This window comes from Clytia hemisphaerica, unplaced genomic scaffold (genome assembly GCF_902728285.1).
Source record: "Clytia hemisphaerica strain Z4C2 unplaced genomic scaffold, Clytia hemisphaerica genome assembly, whole genome shotgun sequence".
NCBI lineage: Eukaryota > Metazoa > Cnidaria > Hydrozoa > Leptothecata > Clytiidae > Clytia > Clytia hemisphaerica.
Genome location: NW_027103890.1, coordinates 1,605,898 through 1,627,095, shown reverse-complemented (window position 1 = coordinate 1,627,095; position 21,198 = coordinate 1,605,898). Strand labels below are relative to the sequence as shown.

At 33.6% G+C, this 21,198-nt stretch overlaps 2 protein-coding genes across 4 annotated transcripts; one reads left to right on the top strand and one right to left on the bottom strand.

Moving 5' to 3' along the window:
- Positions 1-303: 303 nt before the first annotated feature.
- Positions 304-9,111, bottom strand: LOC136808634 (DNA ligase 1-like). 2 transcript variants are annotated; one of them, XM_067065178.1, is made up of 16 exons: positions 8,972-9,111; positions 7,498-7,634; positions 6,675-6,798; positions 6,101-6,166; positions 5,804-5,845; positions 5,339-5,413; positions 3,957-4,001; positions 3,567-3,660; positions 3,386-3,450; positions 3,107-3,226; positions 2,791-2,832; positions 2,493-2,539; positions 2,133-2,228; positions 1,762-1,877; positions 1,336-1,454; positions 304-1,183 (listed from the first exon to the last, which is right to left on the bottom strand). In XM_067065178.1, exons 1-16 carry the CDS (start codon positions 9,021-9,023, stop codon positions 915-917), a joined length of 1,509 nt encoding a protein of 502 aa, XP_066921279.1. In that variant the 5' UTR covers positions 9,024-9,111; the 3' UTR covers positions 304-914. The 2 variants fall into 2 exon arrangements, with proteins under 2 accessions (XP_066921279.1, XP_066921280.1); XM_067065179.1 differs by lacking the exon at positions 5,339-5,413 and having other exon boundaries at positions 8,972-9,110.
- A 174-nt stretch (positions 9,112-9,285) lies between these two features.
- LOC136808633 (uncharacterized) lies at positions 9,286-20,794 on the top strand. Of its 2 annotated transcripts, XM_067065176.1 has the most exons (16): positions 9,286-9,957; positions 11,061-11,519; positions 12,375-12,600; positions 13,177-13,289; positions 16,039-16,113; positions 16,380-16,594; positions 16,772-16,878; positions 17,198-17,358; positions 18,041-18,116; positions 18,508-18,629; positions 18,781-18,941; positions 19,059-19,165; positions 19,301-19,414; positions 19,671-19,821; positions 19,933-20,051; positions 20,288-20,794. In XM_067065176.1, the coding sequence occupies exons 1-16, from the start codon at positions 9,408-9,410 to the stop codon at positions 20,424-20,426; spliced, it is 2,895 nt and encodes a 964-aa protein (XP_066921277.1). In that variant the 5' UTR covers positions 9,286-9,407; the 3' UTR covers positions 20,427-20,794. The 2 variants fall into 2 exon arrangements, with proteins under 2 accessions (XP_066921277.1, XP_066921278.1); XM_067065177.1 differs by lacking the exons at positions 19,671-19,821; positions 20,288-20,794.
- Positions 20,795-21,198: the final 404 nt, after the last annotated feature.

Genomic DNA, 21,198 nt, shown 5'->3' with positions numbered 1-21,198 from the left:
TAAGGGGTAAAAGATCTTAAGAGTAAATTTGTTCAATGTTTGTAATTACAAAGTTATGCCTTTCCCTCTAAAGAATAGAGTTTTGAGTATAGAAAAAAATTTTTATACCTCTTTGTGCTCAAGCAGATTACCTCAAACATTGTGCTATTAATTTTTGCTCGTTAGGCTGCATTAGGCAAACATGAGTCTTTCACTTTTGTAAGATAAAACTTGCAGAGCTGAACATTAGGGCATGATTTCAGTGCTTAAATTTCATACTATAGGAACTGTACTGTATAAGTAATAAAAAATGAGACAAGTTAGTCTTATTTGTCAATTTTTTTTTACAAAACTGAAATCAGAAAATTTACATAAGTTTGAAGGTGAAATTAAAATTAAAATAATCTATGATAAATGTTAAAGCAATATCTACAGCAAAAGAAATCAGAATTTTGCTCTATCTCTCAAATCCTTTCACAACTGTTCACAATCACTTTTTTCATAAAGATGGTAAAAAAGTTTAAATTTACCCATTGGAAATGATTCAAATGTTATTAAATCAACAAAACTGTGCGTTATCAAAAATATTACCATGAGATACATTAAAGGAAGAAATTTTGGTGGGAAGAAAATTTGGTGGATTTGGCTGTTTTTGCTGAATTAGGTTCCCTTTTTCAACTATCCACCTAATTGAGTTCTCATATTTCGTTTGATTTTCACTATTTAGGCCCTAAATGGGCATATTTTCAACATTTTCACACTGATTTTGAACCTTCATACTCATAGTCTGCCAAATTAAATTGCCGCCAAAATTAATTTCAGTACCGTTCCGCCAAATTAAATTCCCTCTGAAAAAACTTTTTCAGCTATCCGCCAAATTAAATTCCCACCAAAATTTCTTCCTTTAATGTATCCAATACAAGATTCCCAAAAAATCACATCCTACCATCCTCTTTCTTATCAGGCCAGACCAGGTTAGGGTTGCCTGCATAACGGCAAGCCGAATAAAATGTTCTCCTGATGTATTGATTACAGGAACTATTGTCTGGCTTAACCAGATTAATGATATACTTCCCCCCCTTTTTATCCGTCTTGATCTCCTTATCCTCTTCTTCCTCTACTTCAACCTCTCCTTCGCCATTACTTTTCTTTTTCTTCTTTAGGTAGACCTTCTTGGGTCTAAGTTTATTGCTGATAACAAATGCTAGAAAAATGTAAGTCAAATATCTTAAAATCCTTTATCAGTATAATTATACTTCCACGATAGAATTGTAAGCCATTTCACTGTATGGAAAAAAAAAAAACTTTTCAAAAACTTATAATCTTATATTTTTTCAAAAGGAAAACAAATTTTACCTCTTATAGCTACCAGAATGTTTTCTGGCAATGGCTTCAGTCCATTTTTCTTGATTCGTTTTGACCCCTCCTTTGGTTCAAGGAGGGAGGCACCTGCCAGTCTTTGTAGTGAAAATAGTCTGAAATATATACAAAAAACCTGAAGTAACTATTTCAAACATGTGTGATGGATAAAAGGATCCCCCAATATATCAAATCTTGCATTGAAATACCTCAGATATGCTTTTTGATGCCAAATGCCAAAAATACCACTTATTATATTTAGAAATTCTTATGATTGCTTTCTTTTTTTGTATATCTTGGGGTCATTTTGAGGCCCAAGCTCATTAAAAAATTTTGATCATAAAGAAAAGTTTGAAAATTCATTGGGAATGATGGATATTTTTCTCTCTGAATTTTTTTCTAGACTCAAACTGATTGACTAACCGTCGCAATAGATATGGGATGACATCCCCAGCAAGTGGCATTAAATGTGCCTTTGTCATTGTTTCCGTGTTAACAAAGACCTTGGTACTTCGGACCAATTCATGTTTGTCTTCTCCCTGAGAAAAAGAATAAGACAATTATAATAAAAATGTAACAAGAATGGTTGTAAGCTCCAATTTGAGAGCACCAAGTAAGAGTTGTATATGAAAATGATGAAAGAACGGCAAACAAGTAAAAACAAGAAAGAACGAGAAAAATGAAGAAAAACAATTATAAGAGATCGGCACTCCCATATTTTCAGAATTTTAATCATAACCTCAAAACCTTAAAATAGGATTTGCACAGAAAAAATATGAAAAAGCAACACTAACATTCTCTGTCACAGACTCGTCAAAATCATCTGGCACCTCAGTCGATTCGTTTGTTTCGTTTGGTGGCGGTCTTGATTGTAATTCACGGATAATATTCTGTAAATCAAGATAAAAGGTATAGCATGTAGGAAAATAGAGAGAGAAAGAGAGAAAGTTAAAGTATCCCCTTATCATATCTCTATCTGCTTTGTGAAAAATGTTCAAACGACTATTCTTCTGAATATATTATTTCTTAAATTCTGATTTTTCTTTAAAGGTTTACAGAGAAGACTCCTAGCATCATAAACTTTTGAATTTTAGACTTTTATTCTCAAATATAAACTTTATCACCTAACTGATACTTTATTCTAGCAAACATACATTTTGTGCCTCAATGCTTTTTGTCATGTCTTCAATCTTTCTGTGTACTAAAGAGAAAGCGACAACATAATCAAATAGTAAAACATTTTTAAAATTTTGAATTTCTAATTGCACTGATATCTTAAGAAAAACTAATTTTTGCTGTAAAAATAGTAAACTACTTTCAAGTTTCCATCAACAAGAATTAACTTTCAATTATACCCACACTTTTTTCAGTTTTCAATTGTCTCTCTGCCTCTCTAATTTCCTAATCATGGGAAAAACTTTGGCTTTTAAAACAAAATATGACAAGACTTACGGATTATATTCTCTTGCCTTGTAATTTCTAAACCATTGCGCACTTTAAAATGATAATAGATAAAAATGAAAATAGTAAAAATGTCTACTGATCATTTTATAATTAAACTAAAAATAAGGGTTCTCTGTTTAGTACACACAAATATTTGAGCCCCTATCCTGCTTGTATATAGAAAACATTAGAATTAATGTCATTTTTACATTAGATGTATATGCTTTTGCTGACCCTCTCTCCCCTTCAATGCATATATTATCTGGATGGCCCCATTATAACCATTTGTAGTTGATGCGACAAAAAAAAAATATATGATAATTACATGATCTCATTTCTTCTTCATATTTCAGGATTTTAACCTCTTTTAAGGTGCAATCCCCACAGGTGTCAGAAAGCATACTTTGGAATCCAGATTGAAAGTGGCGCATGGCCAAGGGACTACCTAAAAAAGATTAATCTATATATCACACACTGTAACTAACTTTTTACTACTTTTTTTGTCCATACAGTACCTACGTCTTTTTTAATCAAGTAGTTTTGACAATTCCATATAAATACATTTGGAAAACATTATTTTTGCAAAGAATTGAAAATACATTACCTCCAGGGACATACATTGGAATAGTGGCATTTTTGGTAGGTGTAGCAATGGGTCCTGTCACTTGGCTGAAAAAAGAAGAAAATGTAGCGCATAATTTTCTCACGATGGCGCAATGGGTGATTCCAAGTGCAAAAATGCAGAGTTTCTGGCTGATCAGTCTACATTTGTATATTTATTTTACCTTATTGCCTTGAGTTTTTCTTGAGTTTGCATATCAAGTCGTAATTTCAGATCTTCTTTCTTTTTCTGCTTTAATTCAGCTTCTAGACGTAAAGCTGAAAAAGAGTGAATTTTTGGTGAAATGCGGATTTCCCTGTCAAGATTTTCAATAATAACAATATTAACAATAAGATGAAAAATGAAAAATCACAATTTTTGCGTATATTTCAAAGCTACCTCATGGGGCACAAATTCACTTCATGTTGATCATGTAGCATTCAAAATTCCTGAACTATTTTTTTTGCAGTCAAGAGACATAGTTTTTCGTAGACAGAGTTTTTTCATTAGGGATATATAACTTTTTGCCTGAAGTTCTATTGAAATTAGAAAAAAATCGCAACCCCAGGCTAACCTTCTTCATTTTTGTCATCCTTTTCAGTTAACTTCTTTTCTTGAGCTGTGAAACAAGAATTATTTATTGGAGTGGATAAATATTCCAGTATGAATTTATTTTTTAACCGTTATGGAGATTTTTAGAAATTTATGGAAAATTTGACCTTTTCACAATATTCCTCACAAGTTGACTTCTAAAAGAAAATCAGGCCTAGATTTTGAGACAATGATAACATAAACAAGCAACATGCTGAATGGACCTACCTGATGATGAAAGCTAGATAATAAGGCAATAAGGAGAAAAATGAAAACAATCAGTCAGACGATATAGCGCTTTGCAAAAATGCATAACTTTCACATTAAATCTTATCATTGATTGTTGATGGGGGAAGAGGGAAGGGGAGTAGGGAAAATAGAAATAGAAAGTTCCGGTTGCAAAAATCAGTTTTATTGACAATTGAATCATGCTTAATGGTGGGATTTGTTATCAATAATGTTTTTGTGTGAAAAAACAAAGAAATAAGGAAAAAGCCAAATGAAAATCTGCAAAAACTGCGATTAACGGCAAGAATTTTTCGCAAAAAGTAAACTCGGTCATGTTTTGAGCATTGCGAATACGCATCTTTCTGCAAAAAATTTCAATTTTAAAAATTAAATTCGAGATAATGTCAAAAAACTGGTTTTACCAGCATATTTCCGAAATACTGTCTTTCCGGCGAAAATAGGTTGTTCCGGCGATTTTTGAATAGTTCCGGCTTCAAAAATTAATTTTTTTGAAAATCGAAACATGCTTGATGGTGGGCATTGCTATTAATAATGTTTTTGAATGAAAAAACAACCAATTATAAGATAAAAATCCAATGAAAATCCAGAAAAACGGCGATTTCCGGCATATTTCCGGCATTTTCGACCGAAAAAAATTTTTTCTCAAAAATTGGACTCGGCCATGTTTTGGGCATTGTTAATACGCATCTTTGAGCAAAAAATCAGAAAAAACTAATGATAAAATCTCGAGAAAATGCCAAAAAACCAGTTTTTCCGGCATATTTCCGGTATTTTCGGCCGGAAAATTTTTTTTTTCGAAAATCGGGCTCCGTCACATTTTGGGCATTGCCATTTTGCATCTTTATGCCAAAAATCAGAAAAAACTAATGAGCCAATCCTGAGAAAAGCTGGCAACAGACGAACGAACGAACGGACGGACGGACATGGGTTAATTTAAAGGACCTCCACCGGGGTACCCGGAGGTAGGTCCAAAAATAAAAAAAGCTCTCCCTAGAGACAGGAGGTTGTATATTGTTCTTATAGAAAAAAAAGTTTTTCATTTTAGTTTACAGCTTATGATGGACTAATTACTTACACCCAAATCTCATAAATAATTACACATCAGATCAAACAAACCTTTCTTAGACTTTGTTGTTTTTGGACTTGACTTATTCGGTTTCTTGGATGAAATGCTCATCACCAAATCATTCTCTATGGGAGGAAAACATAATTCAATTACAAAATTAACTGAAGGCTCAAGCAAGAAAACAATGATAAAAAAACGCAATGGCTGTAATTTTTACCCGAATCAAAAGTCATCCTGGACAACTGTCAAAAATGTCAATTGTCAAAAAAATGCATCTATTTTGCCAAAATCAATTCTTGCTCTTTCTTTTTTTTCATTTTAGTCTGTATTTCTTCTAGAAACAATTTTTTCCTCCTTTTTCAGCTAAAATATTCAACAAAAGTGGGTGGTTTCCCAAAAACACTTCTCGTCCAACTTAAAAATCTATAATAAATCACCCAAATTTCTTCTCATAAGGTAACTTTTTGGCTGACATCATATTGAAATTAGAAAAAAAATTCCAATCCCAAACTAACCTTCCTCATTTTCATCATCTTTTCCAGTTACCTTTTCTGGATCTGTGAAACAAGAATTATTTATTGGAAAGGATAGATTTTCCAGTGTAGATTATTTTTCAATAGAGATTTTTCTGGAAAAATTTGACCTTTTAACAATAGTCCTCACCAGAATTGATATCTCTATTGTAATGAGTACAAGGAAATCAAGGCAAGATTTTGAATGTAAAAAATGAAGAAAAAAGCTCACACCCTAAAGCCAAGAGGTTATATTTAGACCCAAATGTCATAAACAAATTTACATCAGATCAGACAAACCTTTCTTAGATTTTTTTGTTTTTGGACTTTTTGATTTGGATGGAATGGTCATCACTGAATCACTCTCTATGGAAGAAAAACATAGTTCAATTACAAAATAAATTTTGAATTTAACCAGAAAACTGGGGCTAAATTATATGCTAACCTCAAACATGATGGAACTCCACTATGGAGCACTTTTAAATTTTGCAAATTTCTTTGTTGTGGTGACATGTCTTTTAAGGGCATCAATGAGTATTATATAAAAATGCTATGTGAAAACTGCAACTATATATGAGTAGACAGTTCTTGTCATCACAAACACTGGTTAAGGTTTTGCTTGCGCATTTGTGTTGTCTGTACTCAGACCCAATTTTGCCCCGTATCGCATATTAACTTTATCCCTAAAACTTTTCAAGCTAGTAAAACAACGATTAAATAGTTTACAAATGGCTGTAATTTTTGCCAATAATCAAAAATCTGCAAAATTTAGTTCTGCAAAAAATCTCAAATCTAGTACACTGCAATATATGGAAACTGAGCGCTTCTTTAGGACAAGCTGTATGGATATGAAATGAAAAAAGAGTTTGATTACTTCTTTTGTTGCCACTGCGTACATTCAATATGGTGCACATATAAAATTTCCCTTCATATAAGGCAAAACCATTAAGCCCTGATTCAAGTTCATCAGCAGGAACTAGACGACCATCTGGAATTTCCTGAGAATTAAAATAAAAGGATTAAATGTTATGATAGTTTACAGATTAGCTTTAAAAGCAGACCCAATCAATCAAACTTGTCTTACCAATCAAATGATTAAAGTACAATTTAAATATACAATAATCTGGAAACTGTTGAAATGGTAGTCGAGTGCCAAAATAAGGATTTTGCAAGGGACAGCAAGGAAAGGAAAGATATTAGGATTTAATATCATTGAACTAATCAAACTTTTTACTGACTGAACTAATCGAACTCATATTGCTTCAAAAGGGTTAATATTCTGAATTAAATTAGGGATGGGCTGATGAAAAAATTAAAACTCTAGGCCATGAATTATAAAAAAAGTTTGAGACATAGCTACCGTCAACTGCTTCAACTTGGGACTATCTGAAACTACATGGGACAGCCATTCCACCACCATTTCACCGAGACCTCAAAGTCATTTGATTTGAGTTTAATGAACCGCGTATTAAAAAATACATGATTTCTCTTTCCCACTGAGTAGGCTTTTAAATCGTCTGTGCACTCTCTAACAGGAGCAAAGAAGTATGATTGATAGACTTGGTGGAGATATCAAAACAAATTTGTTGTCAAAGTGATTTAACAGTAAGTAAAAATACAGACAAGATATATCAACAAGTCCCATGTTGCTACCACTCGTCCCAAGTTGGAGTAGTTGACTGTAGTTGCTTGCTTACAATTTGTCCAAAAGCTTTACTGCTAGCATCTTTGGGAACGGAATCAATATTATTTGTTGTTGTAAATTTGAGGGAAAGTGAGTCCTTTTCTGAAATAAAACCATCATCAAACTTGACCTTAATGACAATACCAGATTCTATAAAAAAGAAAAAACATTTAAAAGACAACGACAAAGCTCCCAGAGCAGAAGAAATTTTCCATCTTCACAAGCTTTATAGGGGTTGGACACAAAGTGAATACTTAGTGAACTACCCACAATCTGCCAAAAGGCTTAACAGGTTCAGAATAAAGCTATATATCTCCAACTCCAGTAGAGGACATCAGCAGTCGGGTGTTAAGATAAGAACTGCAATTATTGCTCTTTTCGGCAAATTATTGCCGAAAACGGCAATTTCTTTAACGATGAAATGCTGAATCAGCAGAAAAATAAAAAAGTAAATAAATGAAAACTGCCGTTTTCGGCAATTATTGCCATTTTTGCAAATAAAAGTTGATTTTATTATTGAAAACGTGGTATTTGACACCCTCGCAATAAGAAGGCCCGCTGTGCCTCGTTTAGTTTTGTTTTCAACTGGTTTTTGTTGGAAATGCAGATAGCAAAATCGAGTCATGTGTAAACAAATTTACAACGGGGGTTTGTTATCTCTTTCTGGCTGTGTTTCGGCAACGATGCAGGATCTTTTAACTTATTATTTTAGAACTTTTCATGTTATTGAGCAACGAAAAATTGAAAAAATCACTTTTAAAAATCGGAAAAACCTTTTTCTCAATGCAATTTTACTATTTTCAAACACCTCTGACATCTTTTCCCTTAAAAGGACAACACATTTTGCTGATTCAGCATTTCATCGTTAAAAAAATTGCCGTTTTCGGCAATAATTTCCGAAAAGAGCAATAACTGCAGTTTTTATCTTAAACACCCGACTGATCAGGGCCTCCAGTTTTCTCTCCACTAGCTACTCTTAGGTGCCAAATAAACGGGGGGGCTCGAATAAACGGGGGGGTTGGAAAATTTTTGAAATTTCAATAAACGGGGGGGGACCTAATTGCCGGGGGGGGTTGGAAATTGTACTTATGAAAACCCAAAAATAAGGTAAATATAGGCTAAAATCAGGCTTTTTGGAGCAAAATAAGGGGACTTCTTTTAGCCAAGTGAAAATATTCTTTAAAATTAATAAACGGGGGGGTCCTAATAAGGTCCGGGGGGGTTGGAAAATTTTCGAAAAATTAACAAGCGGGGGGGACCGTTTATTTGGCACCTAAGAGTATTTCTCTCAGTTTGAACCACAAGTGATTTTGTGGTTTAGAGATGCTGGCTAAATCGATCTAGCCAGCCAGGGTATGCAGTGCTGCGAGTCCTAATAAGGATGAAATGCATATGCTGCTCTGCCACCCAAATCTCCTGAGTGAATATAGTTGGACAGAAATTCTTATTTCTTCACATATATATCTATAATAGATTGCTTAACTTACCTTCGAAATCATTTATCTGCTTAGCCGTTCGAATTCTCTTTGCCACAAGCATAATGGTTATTAAAAGTTGAATAAGCTATGAAAAAGTTTACAGCAGATTATGACCAGATCAATTTGTCAAGCTGTCGTGAGGTTGAGGAGAAGATGATGAATTTGGCGGGAATTTCGTGCTTGCGAAAAAGGATTGGAACTAGTTGCTCTCCATCGCAAGAGAAAAACTGCCGTTTTGAAACGATGCTGTCCCCAAAACAAGAGCACTCGGGAAGAGGATTATCAAAACATCAAAATATTCATAATGGTAGCAAAAGTAATGGGAAGTTGCGATCTTGGAGTGAGCAGTGGAGCTGCCAGTGGAGTTGTGGCTATGCCCTATGGTTGTGCTTTGGGCTAGACCCAAGTTGAAATTTTTTGAGTGTTCTTCCTTAAATGATTAGAAATGGTTAAAAGAAAGAGAATAGAAGTTCCAGATACATGCTTGTCTGACAGCAATCCGATTTTCCAGGCATTTTTGTCGAATCATCAACCTGCTACAAATGTTGTTTTTCCCATCTACAATAACACTTCAAATCTAGCTACCACAGATGCTGTCAATCTAGTTAACACATTGAATGAACCTGAGACAATCACTGGTCCTATCTTAAATAACACTTTGAATGCTAATAACGATGCAGCGTACGAAGAAACCAATCTCCTCCAAGACCAAGCGCAAGAAAATTACGACTTGTCATTTTCAAATCATTCAATGGAGTTAACAACTAACAGGAATAATATTGAGACAGCAAACATCACACCTTTACTAGAACTGAATGATAAACACTCTAGTTCTCCAGTTTCTACTGTTACTGCAGTTATAGATGGCTGTGATCAATCGATCAATCAAGAAAAAGGAAACAATGATACTTTCCAGAGCCAGAATTTTGATTCTCACTCATCCATACCACCATACAATCTGAATGACTGTTTTAGAACAGAACTACCACCGTCAGGTTGGTCGAGTTTATATACCATCCTTGTCTTTTGTGGTCTTCTCAAGAAAGAGATGGCAGTCTGGGAAATCCTCTCAATTGCACGCTTATGTTCCGAGGGCGTAAGCGCGCAATTGCATGGTTATAATTTACGCCCGCTCCCGCCCCGGTTGAAATTGCTTAGGGATTTCAAGGGGTTCAGAATTCTCTAATTCGGGCGAAGGCATGGTTTAACGGGCAATCCATTTTTACGGAATCTTCTTCTACGATAAATTTTGAGTAAAACTGCCCTAGGCTTTTGAAATTCAACAGAGCTTTCGGAAGGAATTACGTGTCAAAAATATAGGAAATTTTAAAGTCACGCTTACCGCAAAAGCCGTCACCCGTCAATCTTGCTTAACGCTTACCGCCCGTTTCAGAACAATTTCGATAAGCTTCTATAAAAATTCTGCCATTTTGATAACCGTGCAATTGCACGCTTACGGCGCGCTTTGATAATCGTGCAATTGAGAGGATTTCCCAGACTGGATGGGGAGTGTGTAACTTGCGCACAAGTGACGTCAAACGTCCATCGTTTTGCCACTAATTTATTTCGTTTAAAAAGCCTACTCGGTGCAAAATAGAATTTGTGTATTTCATAATTTCCCGTTCGCATTGAAATTAATGACTTAGAAGTTTTTGTGAAATGGTGGTTATCAAATACCACGAAGTTGGGTACTTGCATCAGTGGAGGGAAACTTGCATATCCCTTAAATGAATGACCTGTCTGGTCATTAAAATACGAAGCTAAATCAAAACAAAATGGTAGAGTACGACCCTCGACATGGCACGAGAATTCTCGGGCCAAAACTTTTATTGGAATTTGCGTAAAGCAAAAAATAGCGAAAAATAGCCCAAATCACGCATCATGCCTCAAATTTTTGCCCTATCACGCATCACGCCAAATTCTTCATCACGCCATCACGCCAAAAAAAATCTCTAATCACCCAAGAAAAAAGTCCCAATCACGCCATCACGCAAACCGCTGGGGGGGCCTCTCCACTGATGCAAGTTACCCGACTTCCTGGTACAAAATAATTATTGTCAAATAATAAATATTGTTGTTTTATCTTTTATCATTACAGAGATGTTACAAACTCACTTCTCTGATGAGGACCAACAATCTGGGAATGAAAGTCAAGACAATGATACTGAAGATGATAATGAAGATGATGAGGATGAATTTTTTTCGTTTCTGAAAAACAATAAAAAGACTGATGTTGCACGAAATGTCAATCTTTCTTTGGAAGATTCGCTGATGCTTCACCTGGCTTTTGCAGAGAGACACCATCTGAGTAAATCAGCACTAAAAGATTTGTTAGCTTTAACAAAGCTCCATCTTCCCAAGCCTAACAACTTCCCTACAACTGTCAATTCACTTTACAGAAGTTTAAACATAAAAGATGAATTCCAAAAGCACTATTTTTGTGAAAATTGCAAACAAATTATCAACAAAAATGAAACATGTAAACACTGTAAAGATTCCAAGACAAGACATTTTATATATTCAAATGTTGAAGAAGAACTGAAAGGTATATTAAAAAGTAAGTATTTTTTTATTCAACTTTAGCAGCTCAGCTCCAAATTGGGTACACGCTTTTTTTTTTATAAGAATAGTGTACTTTGGTTGAGGGTGAGCATTATTCTTATTTTTCTATTGTTCTAAACAATAGGCCTATTGTTTTAAACCCGAAATGTCACCCTGATATTCTTATAGAAGTTATTCTTATAAAAGAAAAAGCGTGTAATGTTTGAAAAATTTATCACAAAAAAGCTAGGAAATATAAACTGCTAAAATTTCCAACAGGAGGCCAAAAATCAGCCAAGAAAGTTTGCCTTATTGTCTTCCATTATTTTTACTGGGCATTTTTTCATTCTGATTTCCTTCAAACATAGCTCTTTTTCGGACCGATTTTGCCCAGAAATGAGGCATTCAAATGTCTGAATCATATGGAATTAAAAGTAAATTTTTTCTTTGCATATATATACAATATCTTAATATAACAGGAGTAATATCTGAGGCCGAAAAAAATGCAAATCTTTAGATGTGAAACCATGAAACCATGAAACTTGACCTTCTGAGATATCTCTTGAGATGGCCAAAAATATTTCAATATTTCGTACCCCCCCTTTTCGATTGAAAATATTTTGGAACCCCCGAACTAAACCCTCAAAACAATTTTCGAACCCCCCTCTGAAATCCCACCCCCTAGTAGATACTTTCTGACCACTCCCTTAGTCAAGACACAAGGTTTGATTTCAATTCATCATTTGCCCAATCACAGTGAGAGCTAGGCTGAAAATTTGTTGCTAGGTTGACCAGTGTCTCTCGATTTAAAGTTGTTATCCTTTCTTAGCATACATAGCACTCAACTGACAAAATATAATTTGATTTTTAGGGCCACATTTCCAAGAAGGATTTAAAGCACCCATGAAAAAGGTTGACAATGTGCTGAGAGATTATTGTGATGGAAAGGTCTATCAAGACCTACTGGAATCAGGAATCATTGGAAGTAATACCATCACATTGCAGATGAATTCAGATGGAGTGAAGATGTTCAATTCATGTAATTACTCAGTATGGCCCATCTATCTAAGAATCAATGAACTTCCTCCTGCATTAAGGTAAATACTCTGATTTTCAACAAATACATTTTAAAACACTTCTTCAGGAACTGTCGGGAAATTTGAATAGGAAGAAAATTGGCTGAGTCGATTAGGTTAAACATTAATTAAAGACAAACTCAACACCGTAAACCTTCTCGCTTGTTTGGAATGAAATAATCTCATGCTTGTTTTGTCTTGATCACTATATTTAAATAAAGGAAAATCGAGATTATGAAAAGGTCTCCAATTTTTAAGGTAGTAATATTTGAGAAAAAAGGAAATTCCCACCAAAGTTCAAAAGGAAAGGTAGAGTTTTAACAAAAATAGCCTGGAAGTCTATAAACCCCACCCAAATTGAAATATTTGATTACATTTAACAGATAGCCCAAAACCAACTTTCTCTCCCAAACTTCAAATTTCAAAAAACAAGGAAATAACCAAAATTCCCATATATTTGGACCATGATTGTAGGACCATAGCAAATTTTAGTTAATTATTTGTTGCTATATTTTGTATAAAATATAGCTTCATCAAATTTGTCAAACAATATTTTGGAATATTTCACATTGTTGAATTTCAATTCTGATCATTCAGGAAATTGAAAAAGTTCCGTGTTTTGGTTGGGATCTGGTTTGGAGAGGAAAAACCTTACATGAGGAGTTTCTTGCGTCCTTTAGTTGAAATGTTAAAGCAATGGTACTTTCAAGGTAATGACAATGTTTGACCTGCCATAAATCTCCGGGGGGTACTTAAGCGAATGGAGGGTACGGCATGTCCCACACTTAAGGATACCTTTTTTGGCCCAGCGCTAAGCGAGTGGGCCTTTCATTTGCAACGTTCTGTTCGTACGTGTGTCTGTCCGGGTCTGTTTTGGTAGAAACGGCGCTTAAAACCAGTACCACACTTCTTAATTTTGGCGTCTTAAAAGCAAAGAGCTCGCCAAAGTCGGATACTGACTATGAAAGATATATTCTCTGATTTCGCGCTCCGTAAACAAACAACGTTTGCACAAAAACAAAACAAGATGGCGGTCGAAGCGAGAGTAGGCTTTAGACTTTCTAGACCATTTTCTTTAAATATATTTGGTCAAGAGACTTTCAAATCGAACAAAATTTGTAGTGAATTTGCTTTGTAAACCTTTTTTCAAACATTTTGCCAAATCTTCTTGTCTTTGCTCAAGTTTTCATGAAGTTTTATGAGTGATAATTTCATAAACATAAAATTCTACCTCAATAGTATTGCTGTCTTTTTTCTTTCTTGTTTTTTAAAAGACTTTATTTTTAGTAAATGGCTTTGATATCAAAAACAAATAAAGATGGAGTTACAGTAGATTACAAATACAAATCATGAAATAGTTTATCAAATTTGGTTGTAAAGTATGTGGTGTGATTGGATAGAGTTAGAGATCGGTGATGGGTTTTTAGTGTTGCAGGACGCAGGATTTATTTAAAATTAACACATTTTGTTGTCGTTTCAATTTGAATGATGGAAGCCATTACTGGATTTTGACAATTTGACAACTTTGGACAACTGAACTGTGCTGGACAATTTTTTATGTTGGGGCGATTCCATTTTTCAAGATACCAACTATGGTTTTTATTGAGATAACTTTTTTTGGATGAATATTCAAATTGATTTATGGCAAACCAGTGGATTTCTACAAAACATTACTGAAAGATGATACAATTTCCAATAGTCGTTTTTAGGCAATCACAATGGTCTAGGCCGTTCGTAAAAAATAGCTTGGTTCCCATCACACCCGACCGACCCTATTTTTTTTTAAGTAAAAGGAGTCGAAGGGACAGGAAGCGGTTTTGGCGCTGCTCGAATGTCATCATCAACCTCCGCCATTACAAACTCTGAGCGATGTAGCGAGCGGCGTTTGAGCGGATTTCCATCCAAATTTAATCCGAAATCCAGCTTTGTATGGATTTTTTCCCGATTTTCATTTTTTAGACCAAATGGAACCACTCTGGCTATAAGAACCTGGGGCTTAATTTTTAGAGAAGGGCTTTTAAAACAACCTGGCGGATGAAGATACTGAGTCGCATGATATTTTTGAGCATAAATTTTTTAACCCCGACCGACCCACTTTTTCAAAGTTGGGGTGACGGGAACCAAACTATTTTTTACTAATGGCCCTATTGAATATAACTAATTACTACAGACTGTCACGTTCGACAAAAATATTACGTAATAAATTAACGACATGATAACCTGGTGCCTTACAACAACAGAACTTTCCTGGCACTTATTCGGGATCCTTCCGCTGCTTTTATCTGATAAACTGGCAAAGATAGTTGTTCAGCTGTGTATTAATGCCTAGACAATGGTGTGTTGCCTTGGAAATGACCGCCTAACTAATTATTTTGATTGAGTACGTACTTCAACTTTTTACCAAAACTTGGAAAAAACTGTTTTCTGGTCTACTTTTCTTACCTCATCAAGTCGCACAAATCAAGTTGCATATAAATGAAAGGCTTTTATAATATGATAATCACAGTTAGGAGCTATCTTCCCAAGTTTGGGCAAATGAAATTTGGATTAAAACTGCAAGCCATCAGAAGGAAAGTTTTGAAGAGGTTTTTCTTTCGAATTAACTGACGTCAGCATTGTGCAGGGTGATTGTTTTTGCTGAATTGTGCTGACGTCAGCAAAGTTTGAAAAAAGATTTTTGTCGAGTTTTTTTCTTTTGATATTTTGCAACTTTGCTTCAAAGCTATGGCTAGTGGTAATTAAGTAAAAGTAACAAAAGATTGGAACATGCTGTTTGACCGAATTTGCCTAAATTTCATAAAAATGACTTTCTTAAAAATTCGGAATTTAATCGTATTTAGTAAATAAGTGAACAAAAGACCACCGACATTTTTATATGTTTTACTAGGTTATATTCTTTTCATTACGTTTTAATGGTCATTCTTCATAATATAAATTTAAGAAACAATATTTCGACCTCCTTCGTGGAGGTCTTCATCAGGTTTAACAAACGTTCGGTTGAGATCATTGAATTGACGTCAGATGACATTATAATAGGTTATATTGTGCTCTAGAATTTATTTGAAGTTTTACCACTGGCACCCTTGTTAATCAAGTGAGGGTCTCACTCCAACCTATCTTTATCTTTCGACCTCTCATCTCTCTCTACTTTTGATACCTTTAATCAGTTTCAAGTTTTTAATTTTTTTCATCGGGCTGGGCCTTCACGCCGCTAGGCTTCTTGTTTTATTTCCATTTCCAAAGTCCCACTAGGAGTTGGAAAAAATCACCCTTGTATTGTAAGGCGCACGCCTAACCAACTGAGCTAACCATGCATTCTTGTTTCTGGGATTCTTTTAAAAGCTTTTCCTCGAAAATAAAAATTTAGATTTTGTGACATAACTTTTTCATAAGCTTCAATAAGCAAAACCTGCCAGAAAAACTTTTCACACTATTTTTATGCATTTTTCTATACCTAAGGTATCCAATTTACTTACAATGGAGAACAAAAATGTTACAAAGTTCTGTTGCTTAGCTCATTGTTTGATCTCCCCGGTATGTTTTTTTTCAATTGAAATAAATAAATTGATAAGATACTCTTGTAACTAAAGCATAGTAATTTGCCCTGATAGGAGCTCAATGTACCCAGACTTATTTATTACACTAATACTCAAGTATTTAACGTGCACAAAAAAGACAAAAGGAAGAAAATTAAAAAAGAAAATTATTATTAAAACTAGCAAGGGGTGATTTGTATTTGTATTTATCTTTAATCAAAGTTCATTCAAATAATATTAATCCAATCTCTTCTTATATTAAAGCAAAATGTCTAGTCCAAGAAACCGTTCAGTTTAATGGATACTATGGGTGCAGTTGCTGTGAAATCGAGGGAGAACCCATAATGAAATTAAAAGGGACTAAATATGTCAAAACCTCGACAATTGTTTTTCCTATGAAAACAATGGAATTACCATCAAAGCGGACAAAAGAAAAAACAATTGCACAAGCAATGGTATCATTGGAAAACAATTTAGTGGTAATCATGTTTATCAAAACGTAATTTTATGAATAATCACATCAGAACGATATAGGTTATAGATATTTCTAAAAATTGTTATAAAGCAAGATTTAAGATTTCATGTAGTATGAAAATCTACTTGTTTGTGAAAATTTAATGGTTTACACTTTTAATGAAAGCTTTTTTCCTTTTCAGGTAAACGGTATTCGAGGCTTGTCTGTATTGGGTGAACTTACATATTATGATATTATCTGGGGAGTACCTTTTGATACCATGCATGGAGCTTTTCTGGGTGTAACAAAGTATAGTAGTTCTTTCACTCCTTTCATACAGGATGTATGTAATGTATTGTAATTTGATGTTTATTTTTATTTTGGTTATTTGAACTGAGTAATATCAAGTTAAACATTTCAGATCTTAAAATATATGCAACCTAACAATTTGGCTAAAATAGATGGGAGAGTTTGCTTTGAAGCATATGTATAAAGATGACTTTATTTTTGAAAACGTAGTTTACCTTTGAAATAAGGGAATTTTTAAAATTCAGGTTGGGATGGCATAAGGGGTTGGAGGGGTCTTTCCCATAATGAAGCTTAAATTCTCTTATTTTATTATTTTTAGAAGACTTCTAGGCTTGTGGTTTGACACTGAAAACCATAAAAATGCATGGTACCTTGGAAAGGTTTTGAAAACACTCGATTCTGTTTATCTCGCAATGACACCACCAGATGAATTATCTAGGCAGCCAAGAAGCATTGTAAAACATCGAAATTACTTTAAAGGTTATCAATTTAATACCAGATAATTACTTTCTTTGGGCTTTAGAGGTTTTGTCGAATATTAATTCTTACATGTCAATTTCACCTTATTTCAACACTGAAAGAACACTTTAAAGCCATTGACCTTTTACATAGTTATAATGTATGTTGATTCAGCAGATTGAAATAAATAGAATCTTTTGTAATGAATAAAGAAAAATGTGGAGCAAGATTTTTTTCTTCCTTTTATTTACAAATTTGAAAGGATTCTTTTATTAAAATTTTGCTGACATCAGTTTCAGACGAGTCGGGTGTATATAACACCGTATAATTCCTTTAACGACAATCCTTTTTATGTTCAATAAATTTTTATGTTTATTATCCTTTATTCAATTATACGATAAGATTATTTATAATTTGAGCTCCTCTTTGATGATTGTACTACCCTATAACATGTGATATTTTGAAAGGTTCAAATGTTGTTTATTTATAAAATATTAATAATAATTATTATAATATTAATAATAGATTTCCTTGAGCCTTACTCTTGTGTACCTAATAGCCGGGGTTTGGAAAAAATCTGAAAACTTAATAAGTAGGGGGTTGGAATCAAAATGGGTGGAGAATTTTTGAAAAGGAGGCTAATACAGCAGAATTACCTTAAAGAAATTCAATAATTTAATTTTTGTTATTTTTTCAAATTCAGCAAACGAATTTCGTAATTGGCTATATTATTATGGACCAGTTATTATGCTTGGTTTTCTGCTTGAACCATTTTACAGGTATACAGTCTATTCAAAAAAGTATAGATTTTTAAATTGACTCCTCTTCAAAACTATAATAGTGATGTCACTATGGTTAGAAGGTTGAGGAACTTTCAAAGGTTTCTTTGTCTTCTAAAACTTGTCTTTTGATTTAGATTTTGTGCAGCGTTCCCAAAAATAAGCAATTTTGAACCCTTTCTTTGCGAAAAGGGGTGTAAAAATTAATGGTAAAGGATTTAATTACAGTGACTCAAATCCAGGGGGCAGACATTCTATATGAAAGCTAAAAAGGCCTTTGAATTGTTTGATTTCCAATTACATTTTATCGGTACTAAATAATTAAATTAATTTACTTCATGAGAATTTCAAGAATGGTATTTATTGATAATGCGTGTCTCTTCTATTTTAGTCATTTTCTATTCCTTGTCAAAGGGATATATACTTTACAAAAGCTATCAATAACACAAAATGAAATTGAATCTGCTGAGGAAGATTTAAAAGTATTCGTATTTCAAACAGATAAACTTTATGGTAAAGACTGTTTTATTTTAAATAATAGGGCATTATTTTAAGTGTAACTATACTGCACCTGAGACATAATATTAGACTTAAAAAGAAACTCTTAAACTTACCTACATAGTAGTCCCTATGGTAGTCCATTTACTCTTATTCTTTTTCCTAGGTTTGGAAGAAAGTAAGGCCAATTTTCACAATCTAGTGCATTATGCAGACAATGTAAGGAACCATGGGCCACTCTGGGCATCAATGTCTGGTTTTTGCTATGAAGATTGGAATGGCGATTTTAAGTATCATTTCCATGGAACCCGCAAGGTTGAAGAACAGGTATGGAATTTTCACTCAAAGTGGATTTTTTTAAATTTTGACTGCATCTGACTGTCTCAATTATTTTTCTTTTTTTTTTAATGAATGATTGCCTGATTATTTTATCCTCAATCCCAGGTAACTAAAGCTATCTCTGCTGCACAAAAATTACCAATTCATGCATCAAAGATGTTAGATGGCTCTGCAGAGAAATCGCTATACAACAAGCTTGTCAAAAGAGATGGGTGAGGAATTTTTTTTTTCATATCTGAAAATTTATGCTTAATTTGTGGAAATTAAATGCTGTAAGTTTCATTTGTAAATGTAATAACACCTTCTAAGTAGTTTAACAAAAATATGTTTTTCCTTTCCATTTACAGTAAAAGCCATTCAGAAAAGCAATCTCTTCAGATGTATGGGCCATTCAAAAATTTTGATCCAGAAAATTTCTTGACACAAAAGCAGATTGTAAACTTTGTAAAGGCCAACAATAAGTATGAATTATACCCTCCTAATTCAGTAAAGAGTGGCAAACCAATTAATTCCTAGTCAAATGAAATTGTGAGAGTGTGAATCAAAAAACCCCTTGCCTAGATGCAAAAATGATCAAACATGCATCTAAGAAAGCCAAAATTTCAAAGGAGAATGAGCAAGCTTTGAAATACTAATTTCAACTTTGAGTCTGATCAATATTCATCGACAACCATATGCTTCTTTTCTTTTCATTCGATTTCAATCATTTACTTTCAGATCAAATCTTACTGAATTCCATAAGTTGAAACATAATGGAGTGATATTTAAATCCCTTGGCTATAAACGATCACCAAGAAGGTCAAATGCAGCTATCATTTTCAAAACAGATGGTATTAATCAAGCTGGATTGATACAGACCTTCCTTAAAGTAACCAACTTTTTTATTATAAGGGCAGGGATTAAAATTTACTAGATCAATTCTTTTCAAATCATTTAATGTATCAAATACTTTAATGTTGTTTCTTAATTTTACTTTTAGGTAAATCAAAATGATGGTGTATTTGTCATTGTCTCCTTGTTGAAACAAATTAAAAGTGATTTTTCTGGAAGTTTGGGTGGTAGAAAGATAACTCTTGAACACATTAAGTCTTACAACAGGTATTTCATAAACGGGGTTAATGATATTTTTTAAATAGGAAAACATTTAGGGCTGACCAAAGAATCAAAACTTGTAGGATTTCTTAGTTATGAAACCTCCAACTAAATTAGTATTAGTATCAACAGTCTTAAAAGTATTTGATATAACTTTTGATGTAGATCCATATCACTATTTCAGTATCAAAGTTCAATTTCAGGAAATGGTTCTTTAAAAAAATTTTCTTCATCTTTTATAGAACAAAAAATTTCAAAGTCATTGAACTTGCTGACATTGTCGAGAAGAAAGCTTGTGTGAAACCGCTAACGAATGTGAAGAAACTCACAACAAATAAGCTGTTTTTAATTGATTTTGTGAATCCTCATGAAACAGACTAATTTTTTTTCTCAGCAGCACCAATGAGTAGGACTAATAATAAAACCAAAAGCTACATATGAAATTTAAATACTAAAAATCCTGAAAACTCGCCCAAAAGTGAAGTATTTTGTCAGCCAAAACTAACTCTTGTTAAATCAAATTTTCTTTTCAAGGGATCTTGGGACAAGGGATTTGGGGACAAGGGATTTGGGGACAAGGGATCAGGGGTATCTTTAGCATGAAAAATATTTATTCCTTACATTTTTAATAAATTTTAGAAGATTATTTAAGAAGCAAATTTTATTCTTATTGCATACTTTCTTGTATATATTTCTACTAATTATCTTATGCTGATACTATGTAAAAGATGTATATTGAGATTTCATAATTAGTATTTAGCCGTTTTCTGCTATTTAATTCCGTTATCTCAAGTATTAGCTGACTTTTCTTGAAAAGGTTCAGATTAATTGCTTGTGATTTCGAAATTGGAACCATTCCTCTTTTGGTACACTATTATAGTTTTTGACAACTTTAACAAACCTTTTTCTTTTTTTTCAGAGTTAACTAAAAATTCAAATCAAATAAACATAATAATTAAATATTACAAATACAAATCAGCTTGAAAAAGAAGACATTTCAATTAATGCATCCACCTTTCAACAGGTATATATTAATATTGTATTCTGTTACTTTAATGCTGTCAGAAAATTTGAAGGGGGGGCATTCAAAAAGTACGTTCGTCACCGAATGGGGGAGGGTCAGCCAGAAAGCGGACAGGGGGAGGGGTCAAGT

Coding starts and splice junctions, on each gene's coding strand:
- LOC136808634 (XM_067065178.1), bottom strand. CDS start 9,023: ATGCTTGTGGCAAAGAGAATTCGAACGGCTAAGCAGATAAATGATTTC. Junction 3,661..3,956: donor GGATGACAAAAATGAAGAAG/GTTAGCCTGGGG, acceptor ACTCTTTTTCAG/CTTTACGTCTAGAAGCTGAA. Junction 2,540..2,790: donor AAGGCAAGAGAATATAATCC/GTAAGTCTTGTC, acceptor CTTTCTCTTTAG/TACACAGAAAGATTGAAGAC.
- LOC136808633 (XM_067065176.1), top strand. CDS start 9,408: ATGGTTAAAAGAAAGAGAATAGAAGTTCCAGATACATGCTTGTCTGAC. Junction 16,114..16,379: donor CTCATTGTTTGATCTCCCCG/GTATGTTTTTTT, acceptor CTTATATTAAAG/CAAAATGTCTAGTCCAAGAA. Junction 19,166..19,300: donor AAGCTTGTCAAAAGAGATGG/GTGAGGAATTTT, acceptor TTCCATTTACAG/TAAAAGCCATTCAGAAAAGC.